A 14,712-nucleotide genomic window follows, 5' to 3' on the forward strand; every position below is an offset into this window, starting at 1 on the left:
TCTTAGTTGAGGTCAAAAAAGTTTGAGAGCCACCGAGCTATGGGGTGGGTGTACAGAATTTTATGGGAAAGAGTGGTGGGTGATAATGTATGATCTGAGAGACCTGGCTATTTGGTTATTACCAAGGTAGATGGATGTGAGGTGTGATGGGATTAATTTTGATAATTGCTAGAGCAGAGCACACAAACAGTTGGAATATTATGGTCCTGACTTTTTAGAAAGGAGATATATAACTCTGCTGGATTAATGTTATAAATGAATTTATACGAGCTTTCTTAGGTAACTAGGACCTATCTGGAACTCAGAGCCCTAAAGGAACTGGCTTTATTCCTAACCTTGATTCTCAGCCTCCTTCGTACATGAGTGATCTGTTACAGGACCACTCAGCAGAGTATGGGCTCCTTAAAGTCCTTTGCTTACCTCCCTAAGGGAGAATAGTTTACCATTTGGGGCAAGATTAATTCTCTTTAAAATTTATTAGTATACAATGTTGATTAGCTCTGTTTATCTCCAAGTTAATATTATTCTTACCAATTAAAGTTTCTGTGCAACTCAACCAAGAGATGACCATCTCTATAACTTACTTGTTGATATCCTATTACTTGACCTTGCACTTTGCCCCAAGGTATTAATCTCCATATCAGTCTCCTCTGTCTAGAACCACTATGCTAAATTTTAGGGTTTTTTCTTTCTAACTATACAGATGAAAAGTTAGTATGGCTAGTTAGTTACAGTGACATGATCTAAGTTTTCAGATTCATAATTGAAGAAAATTTTTCCTGAACTGTAGCTCTGTAAGAGCAACCTGGCATGTTTCCTGCCAATGTACATAGTTTTGTTTTGATGTCTTAATCTCATGTTGGCAGTCTGCTGAGTTCTAGATTCTTTGTTCTCTTTATTTCCCATAATTTCATGATATAACAGCACTATGATTGACAGTGACTTTGCCAAAAACACCATCTGTATGTAGACTGAGGATGATTTTCCCATGGGATGCTTGTGTAGGGCTGGCTGTGTGACTCAGAGGTAAATGCTGGCCATGTGTCTATAAGCATGACTTCATGTTAGATAGTTATAGATGGAAAAATCTGGGGATTATTTCTCTTATGTTGATGATCTTGAGGCAGATAATACAAAAGATACTGTGCTTAATAATTTTGAGATGGGTTTTGTAGACTACATTGAATTGTGATATTTTCCACTTGTGTAGCACCTTTAAGTTTAAGGCAGAAAGTGAGAGTATTCAAGGGTAAGAGCTACGTAACATAAGACTTTACATGTAGTGGACATTTCCTGCATCATTTATTCCACAGAATTTTTTTTTTTTAGCACAGTCTATGTACTCAGCCATTATTTCAGATTCTGGGAATATAGTAGTGGAAGTTTCTGTGTTCATGGAGCTTACAGTCTAGTGGGGTGACAAACTAATATGTAATTTAAATATTAAATGCTACACAGTGGGTTAAATAAGAATGATTGACATTGGGTGGCTATTTTAGGCTGAATGATCAGGAAAGTTTTCTTTGAGGGAGTGATTTTTAGGCTGAGGTCCGAATGACAAGGAGTCAACTATACAAAAACCAGGGAAAGGGAATAGTCAGTGCAAAGTCCCTAAGGCAGCCTACATTCGGCATTTGAGGGCAGAAAGTAGACCACAGTGGCTGGAGTTTAGTGGGTGGGAGAGGGGTGCTAGGTGAGGTCAAGAAAGTAGACAGACCTCATCACAGGGCTTCCAAGCCAGCATAAGGAGTGAGATGGAATGTATTTGTGGACTTTATGTCGGGAGCAATATGATGACTTTGGCTGTTGTGCGGAGAATGCATTGAAGTGGTGCAGAAGTGGAAGTCAGGGGCCAGTTACAGAGGCTGTTATAAATTTCCAGGCAGGGATGATGGCGACTTGGACAGTGCTTGTTTAATGAATGAATAAAGGAAGTAGGGTGAGATGAAGCAAAGGACACTGGAACTAGTAAGTGTTTTCTTGTCTAAAGAACTTATAATTTTCTCATATGCAGAAATGTCCTTTATTATCCTTAATAAATATCCTTAATAAGTATTTATTTATCTTTAGCCAAGAAAGGAAGATAACTAACAAGCTATTGTCAGCTAACAGTGCTATTCCATATTTTTAGCTAATCTGAGGTAAGTATTTACATATTGATTGGACAAAGATTGCTAAAAATCAAACAGTGGATAGCAGAACTTTAGCCATGTTAGTAAATAGGCTTGCTGATGAGAGTATCTGTCCAGTGTGGTATTAGGTTTATCATGTTACAAATTAGTGCTTCAAATGTATCCAAGTGTGATACATAGACCCTTTTGAGAGGGCCTGACTTGGCTTTCCTGCTGCTGATGAAGGTAGATTGGGAACATAGTTGCCTATGGTATGGCTTTGGCAAGATTTCTTTCGGATGCCCAGTTTTCTGTTGTTTCACTAAGTTTTCTAGGTCCTGCAGAATTACCTAACTTTGCAGACTCTAGGTCAGCAAGAAAATTAGGCCCTATAGAAAACTATTTGTGTGACTATTTCCACAGTTCCCCCAAGGACGTGGATGTAACTCGTGCCAACCTGGATGTAAAGGAGAGACTGAATTCCGTCCACTGGAGGTCTTAGTTTGAGTAGAGCTGCTCTAAGTATCTGGTTGAAACTCGTTAGGGTCTTTTGCTACAATTCCTTTAATGAACCTCATGTTAACTAAAACTCTAAGAAGTTATTTTTCAAGCAGAACTCTTCAAAACTTTTCAGTGAGGAATTTCAATACTCCGCCTCTTCAATTAACTACCAGTATAAGTCCTTTTTTAATGAGCTCAAAGTGGAGTCCACCCATTCTATTATTTTTTAAAGAGGATCCCATTGATCTCTTTAAAAAAATGAAACATCTCGTTCCTCTCTTAGGATATTAAACTATGTGGATTTTCAGTACAAAATCATAGATCCCAGATATATTTTTCTTTACTTTTTGCAAAAACCTAGGAAGGTTGCACAACCGTGTGAATATACTAAAAGCCACTGAATTGTACACTTCAAAATGGTGAATTTTATGATGTGTGAATTATATCTCAATAAAAGAACCCTGAAGGACTGGAAACTGTGCATTGTTGACTTTTGATTTTGTGAAAAGGCATTAGCTATTGACTACTGTATATATTTTGGAGCAAAACTGAAACTACTTTTTGAAGATAGTCTTGGTTTGACCTCAAGATACTGCTCGGGCTCTCCTTTCTATGAACCAGGGGATCGCTTTCCTTCTAGGAAAACTTACTGGTTAAGTTTCTAAATTTCAGTAGCATGTTCAATAACATGTTAATGCTAATACTAGATATCAGCTGCTATTTATTCAGACTTTATGTGCCAACTTGACTATAAACTATAGACCTATTTGTTAACTGCTGTCTTCTTCCTGCCCCCAGAATGTAAGCCCTGAGGCAGGAATTCTGGTGGTTCATTCAGGACTGTATACCCGACATGTAGTCAGTGCCTTGCAGATAGTGGGCACTCAGTATTTGTTCAGTGGTTTAGTGAATGAAAGCTGCATTAGCAGCGTCAACATCATACATGCATTATTTCATTTGATCTTTATAAGCATCTTACGGGTAGTTACTGTATTATCTTCATTTACAGATGAGGAAGCTGACCTTAGACAGGCATGAATATTTCTTGGGTGTGTGGCGTATGCAAAGTCACAGAATTAAAATGATACTTGGAAGTGTCAGTTTTATTTGAACATTTTGGTTAGGTAGAGCAACATTTTTACATTTAAAAAAGTGGCTAATTTTTAAAATGAAGTGCAAACTTTGCATGAATTTTAAAGGTAAGATAAGTCCTCTAGGCTCTTGTCATAGAATATGTACAATTCTGAACTCCGTCATATAGCATTATTTCAAAGCCAGGCTGAGAAAAGTGGTATTTAGAATTAGTTTAAGTCCTTGCTCTTCTAACTATGCTGTGTGAAAGCTTTACATGGTATACACAGCATGGACGGTTTTAAAGGAGTCATTTCAATGTCCTTAACTTCCTTATACTCTTTCCTTCAGTTGATCTGAGAATGTACCTGTGATAGAGGTGCGGGTTCTTTTTTCCCCAATTCCCCTTTCATAGTCAACTTTCCCATTTTACAGAAGAAGAGCACACTTCACTTGTCCCCAAAATTAACATGGTACAAAATGTTTAATCTCCAATAAAGGGACAATTTGACATGTTGGTGTTGCTACTAAGAATATTCATGACTTGAGAACAGTTCTTTCTGTTAGTACAATTCTTTGCTTGCAACAAAATTTACAGAAGACCTAATATAGATGTGGATTATTAAAATCTTTTGGTGGTTCACTATGTGATATTTTGACATATAACTCAAAAGAAGTTCAAAGAACTGAGTGACAGAATAAAACATTTTATTTAATCATTTATGTGAACAAGGTTTTTTGGTGTTATATGTGTAAAAAATGAGGAATAGGATTGATACCAAATCTTCTCCTATTCTAGCAACTAGTAAAACTCATTCAAGGTCATGCAGTTATTTTTTTAAAGAAATTCTTTTCATTAATATATGTCTATCTAATTTTTATCTCATGTTTAATAATTATTATAATTTGTAGGGGCCAGCCCAGTGGCACAGCGGTTAAGTTTGCACATTCTGCTTTGGCGGCCTGGGGTTCACTGATTTGGATCCCAGGTGTGGACCTACAGACCTACACAGCCGCTTGTCAAGTCATGCTGTGGCAGGCGTCCCACATATAAAGTAGAGGAGGATGGGCACGGATGTTAGCTGAGGGCCAGTCTTCCTCAGCAACAAAAAAGAGGAGGATTGGTGGCAGATATTAGCTCAGGGCTAATCTTCCTAAAAAAAAAAAAAAAGAAAAGATAATTTACCATTTTTGGTCTGTTGTATACTAGTAGTTGTAATAAAAGAGAAGAAATTTGTTTTGTTTTGTTTTTATCACTAAGACCTTTATGGTCACAGAAAGTTTTAAAAAATAATTTCGTAATATATAAATGATCAATTAAAGATTTTCAACTTTAAAATAGGAAATAACTCTGTGGGAATGGAATTATTAGTTTAAAGAGAAAAAGGAATGAAATAAAATTTATAGCTATTGAAGAGTTTGTTCATGTATAAGTGATTGATGGTGGGTATATTAGATTCTGTTAGATACATTTTACAGAGGCGTAACCGTTTATTATTACACATAACCATTTATTATTAAAGTGTCAGTATTTAAAATACTTTAGTAAGTGCATCCTTTGCAACTATTTACATTAAATAAAATATGAAATATTCTTGATGTCAACTTTAAAATGTAGGTAGAGCGTAATATATTCAAAATTCTTTTAGAGGTAAGTGCAAAAAATATTTGAAAACCACTGTTTTATGTTATGTGTTCTTGACCTACCTCTTTAGTTATCCTCTTTTCTAGTCTCAAGATCACTGAAAAGCTATGCAATAATTAGACCTCACTGGTTTAGTCCCTTTCAGACTTCACCTTCACTGAGTCATCCTTTAAATCTTATGTTCTTGGCTTTTATGGAAAGTCACTGAAAAAAGAAAAGCATTTGGACACTGCTTCATATTTGTTGTGTTAAGTGCCTTTATTAATTTTTTTTAATATTTGATATCAGGAGAGCGTTGGTTTTCCTCATTAAGTGGTTTTCTTCCTCCTCTCTGACCATATCTATATAATTTAATGTTTCTCTTTTCACCCAGGCCCCTAGAAAGTTCAGATCCACATTTTATGCTCAGCTCTAATGTCATCACTATTAACCTTTTCAAAAGGAAATTTGTGTTCTCCTTGTCCTTGATTCTATTTTTAAAAATTAATTTTTATTGCATATTTTTCCTTTCTGAGTGTACAAAGAGCCATCCCAGATATTTATTGGAAAGAGACGAAGTAAAAGTTTAAAAATTTTAAAAAAGGTTTATTTTTATGTTCCTCCCAGCACCTAGGGAGATAGAATAGACCCTCAAAAATTATTTATTTGAATACTTCCAGCCTAATATACATATTATTATAAAGTACATTCAATTTTGATTTGAGAGCTAGCCTGTATACTGAGAAGATTTATCAAAGGTTGAAAAGTTTTCATTCTAATATTAGAATGTGTGTGTTTGCTCGTTTGATTTTGTAACATAATGAACTTCTGCTTCACTTTTTCTTATATTGAAAGGGGATATTTCAAATTTATGAATAGCCTTAATCTTGTCCCATAAAAAAGTGTTTGCTTTAAAACTCCTAAGTTTATGGCAGATTGGTGGTTGTTTAGAAAAACTCAGACAGAAAAATGGGCATGAGTTAATAGTGAGTCTTTGGCAGTCCTCAGGGGACAGTGGTAATAAAATTTACTGTTTTTGTGACAGTTTCTGGGAAAACCAGTTAGTCCAGCTTTTCAGATTACTCTACATGATACTGTTTGGGAATACAAAATTAATTAGTAGAAAAAAAAATTCTTTCTGTCTTCAGGGCTTTCAGTCCAGTTAAAAGGAGAAAAAATAATAAAAACCAAAGTAAAATCAAGAGAAGAGTAACACAGCACACTGTTGAATAATCTTATTCCTCGCCACTGGGGAATGAACTGTCTCATTGTCAGACAATGAAAGTTACTTGTGTATTTCAGCTATCTTAGCCAGCTTTTCTTCCAATTTATTGCACCAAAAACATAAGTTACTGAAAAAAATATCAGTCTTACTGTCGTGGCACCAATAGTTTTGTGTGTTCATGCGTCCTTGCAGTCTTTGTGGATTCAGGACTGACAGTTGAGAATAGTTTGTGCTGCCACCAGGCATCATTTGTAACAATGAGAATCTTACAAGCTCGACTGTTTGCTCATAACAAACAGTTGTAATATACTTCCGCATCTACTGCTGCCATTTTTGTTCTAATACCAGCAAAACATATTGTTCTTTATTACAGAACAAAAACATTAAAAACTAAACAAGATATTTAGTGATACATGCTAATTATAACTAATTAGGAAAAGTTCTCTAAGTATGTATTCAGCTTCTTTAGGGTTGAATATTGACTATTTTATAGTTTGGGTGGCTTCGTTTAGGGCCTCAGAATGCTCTAGATGTCATAAATCAGAGGGGTCCAAACCTGTGCATCAGAATTACTAGGAATACACATCCCTGGGCCTCACACTTTTTAGAGATGGCATCCTAAGTGGTTATTTTGCAGCCTGTCGGACAACTTTGCGCACTACCAAATCATATTTTTTTTTGAAAATCCATAAAGATAAGAAAGCTAAATACCTTAGAAATGACACTTTTAGAGTTATTTAAGATGAATATCTCTCTTAAAGGTAAGCACATACATTGGGAGAAAATTGAGTGGGATAAAGGAATGACAAGCACGTTCAGTACACACAGAGACAAGGGGTGTATGCTGGGGTTCGGGATGGTGGAGGCACATTTAACAGTGGGTCTAAATGATTCTGTAATTGTAATAATTGTCAGATTAATTTATTGTGATGCTTACCTTTCTAGGCATCGCGAATATTTTTTAAGCAGAGGTCACAAATTCACTGCCTACAGAGCTCAGACAGATAACGCAAATGTGAGTTGTTGAGGAATTTTGCAAGAGGAGAACCCTTGACACCTCTAGTGGGCAGCTGTTATTAATCCATCATGGCCTGTTGTGACCAAATCAAGTCCAGTATTTCTAGATCTTTCCGTTTTTAAGAAGCTAGAATTCTAGATTTTATGTGAAGTCTCCAGATTTGCAGATGTTGGCTTAATTTATTAAAGACGCTGAACAAAACACATCTATGAGTTAGACTTGGTCCACCTGCCACCAAATTTGCAATCTTTCTTTTAGAGCACTGGTTCCCCAAGTATGGTCTCTGGATCAGCAGCATTAGCATCACCTGAGACCTTAATGGAAATGCACATTCCCAGGCCCCCACTTTAGACCCACTGAATCAACCTCTGGGAGTGAGGCCAGTAATCAGTGTTTTAATAACCCCTTTGGATGATTCTGATGCATACCCCAGTCTGAGAACCACTGTTTTGAAGTCTCGAAGTTGATATTACACTTTTTATCTGGAGATAATTGTAAAGATAAACGTTCATTGACTATCCTGTAGATTTTTCGAATGTCTTTCTATATCAAAACTATTAGGTGTATATTGTTTTCATATATATATGACATTTTACTTTTTTTTTGCTGGAATTGGAATACACAATGATTAAATCACATTTTGTTCTTTTTATTTCTTTCTCCCCCAGTCCATTGTTATTAGAGTATTGCAAATGAAGTTAATAGCGATTCTGTGCCACATTTTTGACTTCACTAGAATGTATCTTACACTTTATTCACTGGTTGAGTAAAAGTAGGAGTATGGGGGCCGGCCCCATGGCCGAATGGTTAAGTTTTCGCGCTCTGCTTCAGCAGCCCCGGGTTTCGCCAGCTCGAATCCTGGGCGCAGACATGGCACCGCTCATCAGGCCATGCTGGCGCAGCGTCCCACATGCCACAACTAGAAGGACCCACAACTGAAAGTACACAACTATGTACTGAGGGGCTTTGGGGAGAAAAGGGAAAAAGAAAATCTTTAAAACAAAAAAAAAAAAGTAAGAGGATGTTCCTTGACTTTCTGAAGCTTCGATTTTAAGTCTCTTCTTTAGAAGCATTGAATGTGATAGAACAAATAAAGGATAAAAGCATTGAATGTGATAGAACAAATAAAGGATATTTTCTTATTGCATTTTTCTAAATTGAGTTCTGTTTGCTGGAATTAGAACTTCCCTTTCTAATTATCTTTTTTTTATACAAAAGGGGGAGGTTAAATTATATAGTTTTATGGAAGCCTGGCCTCCTCTGAGCTGATCAGGTAGTTATATTTTAATGGCCAAGTATGCCATTATTTTCCTCCATTCTCAGAATATAGAAATGATTCCTGTCCTGATTGTTGTCCTGAAAGCTCTCCTTTCTTTTGTATAACCCAACATATCTGTTTGTTTAAAAGTCCTTAGTACCTTCTCTAATAAAATTAATTATGAATTTTATATGGAGAATTTTCTTACATTTAAAAGTATACAAAAAGCTTTTTATGAGAAAATTTCATGTATCCCTTACATAATGAAGTGCTTAAAATGTACTTTAGAGTATTTAAAATGCTGAGACAGACTGTGAAGTTTGGAATAATCCGATTTAAAGTAATGGATGTTAAATTAATAAAAAAAAGAATTCATCTAATTATGTTTATAGATACTATTTATTAATGAAAACACACTTATGTCCACAGGGTAAACCAGACTTGAATACAACGTTGCCAATTAGACAAACAGCATCAATTTTCAAACAACCAGTAACCAAAGTCACAAATCATCCTAGTAATAAAGTGAAATCAGACCCACAGCGAATGAATGAACAGCCACGTCAGGTAAGGATCTAATTGGTTCTCCAATCTTATTTTTCCGAAAATTCTGGTATTTTTACTAGACATAGTCCAAATAAACTCTGGTTAAAATGGAATATATTTGGAAAGAAAATTGTTTTTTGTCCTAGGCTATACATGAATGCTGGAGAATAGCTCTAATAATAAAATCTTTAGGTAAAATGTTTTAAGAAGAAAATTAAGAAGTTAATTAAAAATGAATCTAAATTAATTTAATATTATGGACTGCATTTTTATGCTTTTGTGTGGTAGTGAACATCAGACTTTGTTCTGCTAATCTTAGTTTTTTAAAGATGATCTTTCCAGGGATAGTATTTCCTAAGAGGATGAAGCATGCAGTCTGTGTTGCTCAGTTTAAAAATATTTTCTACTATTCGGAAACTACTTTTTGTTCTGATTTCTTATTACATGAAAACTATCCCTCCCCCTTTGAAAAACAGAATTAAATAAACTTGTCAATATGGTATATTGTCCTGTGACTTCCATTTTTGTATAAGTTGAATTTATTTTTCTCTTCCTTTATTGCTTCATGCTGTATTCCACCAGAATCTTTCTTAGAAAAAAGTATTGTCTGAAAGGCCTCCCTTCTGTTAATAATGCCACCTAGCCAGGGGAGGGAGACTCGACAAAATGCTTAGACTTTCCAAGTAATCTTGCTTATTCGCTCCCTAATTGTGGTCAAAAAGTTCAGGTGCTTCGTGAATTTTTGGTAGCAATTGGGGTGAGGGAGTGGAGGGAGAAACATCTGTGCATTTTTTTTTCTCTCCTTTCTCTGCCTCCTCCCACTTATGGTTTAGAAACACTGATTTACCTACGACGATTACCTTTTGCTCTCGAATTCCCCTTCTAGATGTCTCACTCCACCTTTTCATTTGAATTGTGTTTTCCACTAGTCCCTCTAGTGTCTCATCTGCAGACTTCCTAAAGGATTGGGCCAAAACTTTCAGACAGTTGCTCTAGAAGAAACTACATAAAGAAATTCAGTTCCCACATCCTCTGTAGTGTTTTTTCCTCTTCAGGTGAGCCAGGAAAACAGAAGATATTTGGAGCCACATTGGATCAGCATCTTGCTATAGATGTCTCAAGATTTGAAGTTCTAGACTTGCTTTACTGTTGGTCCCCAAGAGATTCAACAGGGGCCATGTAAGTGTATCACATCCAATATAAAGATGCGTACCTGCATGTGCCTTTAGGCTCTTGTCACCACTTAGGTTTTCTTTGGGCCATTCAGCTTTCTGTACCAGGCTTTTTCCTTCTGTTTTAGTACTGTACCCAGTGATAGTCACCCAACCGTCAGTAGTTTCAGTATATTCATTACAACAGGGAAGGAATTCTGCCATTCTGAACTTTGCCCACCTTGATAAAGCCATTCCCTGATTGTATTCTTTCTTAGATACTGTCTAAAGTCTTGAACATCTTGTCCTTTGGCTTTTTGGTGATTTTAAAATCGTTTCCGTGTAAAGATTTTTATTAATTGAAAATTTTGAAAGTATGTGATTGGGTAAGACAGTTTGTGTGCTTCAAAAAGCCCAAAAGATAAAGAAAGTGGAATAACTCCGAATATTAATTCCATATTGGAAACGTGAGTTATCTTATTGGGAACAGACAATATTTAGTAGATTTTATCCTCATCTTTTCTTTGCCAAATGATTTGAAATACAGTCTGTAAACACAAACGTTTTGGTTAATGACCAATCGAGTAGCAAATTATGGTCATTTTAACAGGAATTTAATTGTTTTCTGCACCTAAATTCAGTCACAGATTTTAAGAACTGTAGTAATTATATTTCCTGGGTGTTTATCTGGCTACAGAGATATTGGTAACCTAGATTTTTAAAGTTGAAGCAACCAGATTAGTTGCTCCTTGTTCTTTGGTGTGTTGAATAGTTTTAAGTTTTCCTTTTTTTACTAAGGTTTATGAGGTTGTTCTCAAATGAAAAGAACGTGTCAAAAAAACTAAATCCCATCCCTTCTCCCCGCCTGCCCGCCCAAAACCCCTTATGTCATTTTAACCCAGATCTTTTGAGGGGTTAATCTTCCTTTTAGCTTGCATAGACAGGAAGTGTTACAATTATTCAGGAGATTACTTCTCCAAAAGTTTGAACTGTTTTTCAGTTTATCCCTGTGTCACTTTACAGTTTTTGCTGGATGTTTTTGATTATACTAATAAGACATTAGTTGTCTTTCCTCCTTCATTATCTTCAACATGAAAGTTGAGGTAATATTTGATTACTGTCTTACAATAGGATTTCAAAATATAGGACTGTGCTTTGGGCAAATATAGGAAAATAGTAAAGAGACAACTTTTGTGTTAATGGTTTTAAAATCCTGCTCTGTAATCCCTCCTATTGCAGTTTCGATTCAGACTCCTTAGTAAAGGAAGGATGTTGATTCTGATTATATTTTGACGTACATACGGCAGATGACTGCTAGTCAACTGTTATTATTGAGGAGATAGTTGGCGGAAATGATTCTTCCAATTTTGCTGCCTTTCGCATATCTTTGTGGAACTAGATTGGTACTATAAATTGCCAAATATCCATTGGGAGAAGTTATTTTGATCATAGAGGAAATAAATTGTCTAAATAATAAATTAGACAATGAGGTTTCTATTTTTGAGGTTCCTGTAGATATAAATGTTTTTCCTCTTAAACCATATCATCTTCCTTTAATAAGATACTCAAGCTAGTGGTATTGTAATTCCTTTGAGAGTGTTGCATCTTGAGACCTAGAACTAGGGTTAGATTTTGGATCTTAATCTTGGCTCTACCTTGAGTAGGTCTGAGATGATTCATTTAGGTGTGAAACAATCATAGAAATTAATAATTCTGTCGTATGTAACAAACATCCTATGCCTAGGTCATTGTATGGCCGTCTAACTTGAATTCTTTAAAACATATAAATCGTGAATTTCTGATGTATTGACTCCTTGATAATGCCATAGCTTTAAAAGAGCAAATTAAAGTACGTAAACAAAAGTGCACTAAACAGAATGCAGCAGTGATTTCTGCCTATAATTAAAATTATAAGGTAGAGGTGGAGTTTGTAAAATATGGTTATGATAGGATAAGTAACTAGCCATTTTTATATATACTATCAGCATATTTAATGAGTGCTTGTCTTTTCATTAGATTAAAGAGAAATCTGGAGTGGGATAGAGGAAACTATCAACTGTAACACTGTTATCCCAAATAGTAAGATCATTGAAATGTCCTTATTTGGCCAGATACGTAAAACGCGTCCAAAATTCTTTCTAATCTAATTGAATTGTGATTTTGCTGTTAAGGGTGTTTTTCTTAGCTTTCTTCTTTCAATATATGAAGAACTCACATTTCTGTTTCTTTCTTATTTCTTTGATGCTGTCATCTTTGATACTTTCTGGTCTCTTGCTTTTTCTCTCTTTTATCCTCAAATCAAAGAAACTTCATCTTTGAGCCATTACTTCTTCCTTTTTAATTCTAGATTATAGGGTGCTGATAGGCTTTAGGTGTTTCTGCTAGTCTTTGGATATTAATTACATGTCTTACAGAATACTCACATTTTTTACCAAAAAGTAAATATTTAAATTGGTGAAGAAGCAGATTAAAATCTTCCATTTGATCCTAGTTGTTTTTCCTTTCATTTTGTTTGCTAATTCTTCTTTCAAAGGATATGAAACTTTCCTTTATTCTCATCTCGAAATCAGCCTTTTTTTTCAGAATGATTTTTTCCAGCTTTATTGAGATATAATTGATGTATAACATTGCATAAATTTGAGGAGTACAAAGTGACGATTTGATACACGTATACATTGCAAAATGATTACCACAATAAGGTTAGTTAACACATCCATTCCCTCATATAATTACCATTTTTTTTTTGTTGTGGTGATGAGGGTGAGAACATTTAAGATTTCTCTTAGCAACTTTCAAGTATACAATACAGCCATTGTTAACAATGGTCAACATACTGTACATTAGATTCCCAGAACTTATTCATCTTATAACTAGAAGTTTGTACCCTCTGACCAACATCTCCCTACCTCCCCCCTCGACGCTCATTGCCCCTGGCAATCACCAGTCTACTCTCTGTTTCTATTAATTTGACGTTTTTAGATTCCACATATAAGTGAGATCATACAGTCTTTGTCTTTCTCTGTCTCACTTATTTCACTTAGCATAATGCATTCAAGATTCATCCAAGTTGTTACACGCAAATGGCAGGATTTCCTTCTTTTTTAAGCTGATAGTATTCCACTGTGTATATATAGATATATATGTATATATGTATCTATACACACATATGCGTATATATATGTACCTATACTTATGTATACACTATGTTTTATTTATCCATTTATCCATCGATGGACACTTAGGTTGTTTCCATGTCTTGGCTATTGTGAATAATGTTGCAGTTAACATGGGGGTACAGATATCTCTTCTTCAAGACAGTGACTTCATTTTCTTTGGATATATACCCAGAAGTGGGATTACTGGATCATATGATAGTTCTATTTTCAATTTCTTGAGGAACCTCCATACTGTTTTCCATAGAGGCTGTATCAGTTTACATTGCCGCCAACAGTGCACAAGCGTTCCCTTTTCTCCACATCTTTGCCAGGATTTATTATGTCTTATCTTTTGGATAATAATGAAGAATGAATATTTTTAAATATATTAGAAGAAACTTTCCAGATGAAAGATAAATTTTAAAAACGTGCACTTCAGTGACATTGCATATGAAAAGTTTGTAAAATATCAGTATTCAGTTATTATGACCCAGAAAATGGCGTTCTAACAACATTTACTTCTTCCTTACCTCTGACAGTTATTTCTAGTATAGTCTCATTATAATGTTTTTATGATTGAGAAATAGATAAGCTAAAGCACAGAGTTCCGTGGAGGATATTATATTCCTTCTCTCTAGACACAAAAATTGGCTGCCTGGGCTGAGGAAATAGATGACATGTCCCGTACTATTTAAAAGCATTTTTCTGGGTGATGGTGGGAAGATGCCACGTACAAAGTGTCAAATATATAACACAAACACTATAGTGTTCAAGAAGGGTGAGGTCACTATGCCTAGGAGGTTTGGGGGAATCCTTAGGAAAGATATGGGACATATGTTGGACTTTGTAGATTGAGTGGATTTAAAAAAGCAAATGGGAGGAAGAGGATATTCCAATTAGGGAAACTAGTGTTTGCAAAGCTGTTATATGGGATTGCGCAGGGAATGAGGAGAGAAGTTCATTGAAGATCAGAGTTTTTATGGGAAGTGGTGGCTGCTTAGAATGTTGTCAAGGGTTTCCTTAAATGTCAGTCTTTTTAGGTTTTAAAAATG

The 14,712-nt window shown here is 35.3% G+C and overlaps 1 protein-coding gene across 3 annotated transcripts in view; it reads left to right on the forward strand.

The window, feature by feature from the left end:
• The window catches only part of MBD2 (methyl-CpG binding domain protein 2), a 74,323-nt gene that overhangs the window by 30,243 nt on the left and 29,368 nt on the right, over positions 1-14,712 (forward strand). For 2 of the 3 annotated variants that reach the window (XM_044774915.2, XM_070513035.1), the window contains exon 3: positions 9,238-9,375. The exons of the other annotated variant lie outside the window; for it this stretch is intronic. In XM_044774915.2, coding sequence (XP_044630850.2) covers positions 9,238-9,375 — 138 coding nt within the window. The remainder of the gene's footprint in view (positions 1-9,237; positions 9,376-14,712) is intronic. 3 annotated transcript variants of the gene reach the window in all.

Source organism: Equus asinus, chromosome 7 (assembly GCF_041296235.1).
Source record: "Equus asinus isolate D_3611 breed Donkey chromosome 7, EquAss-T2T_v2, whole genome shotgun sequence".
NCBI lineage: Eukaryota > Metazoa > Chordata > Mammalia > Perissodactyla > Equidae > Equus > Equus asinus.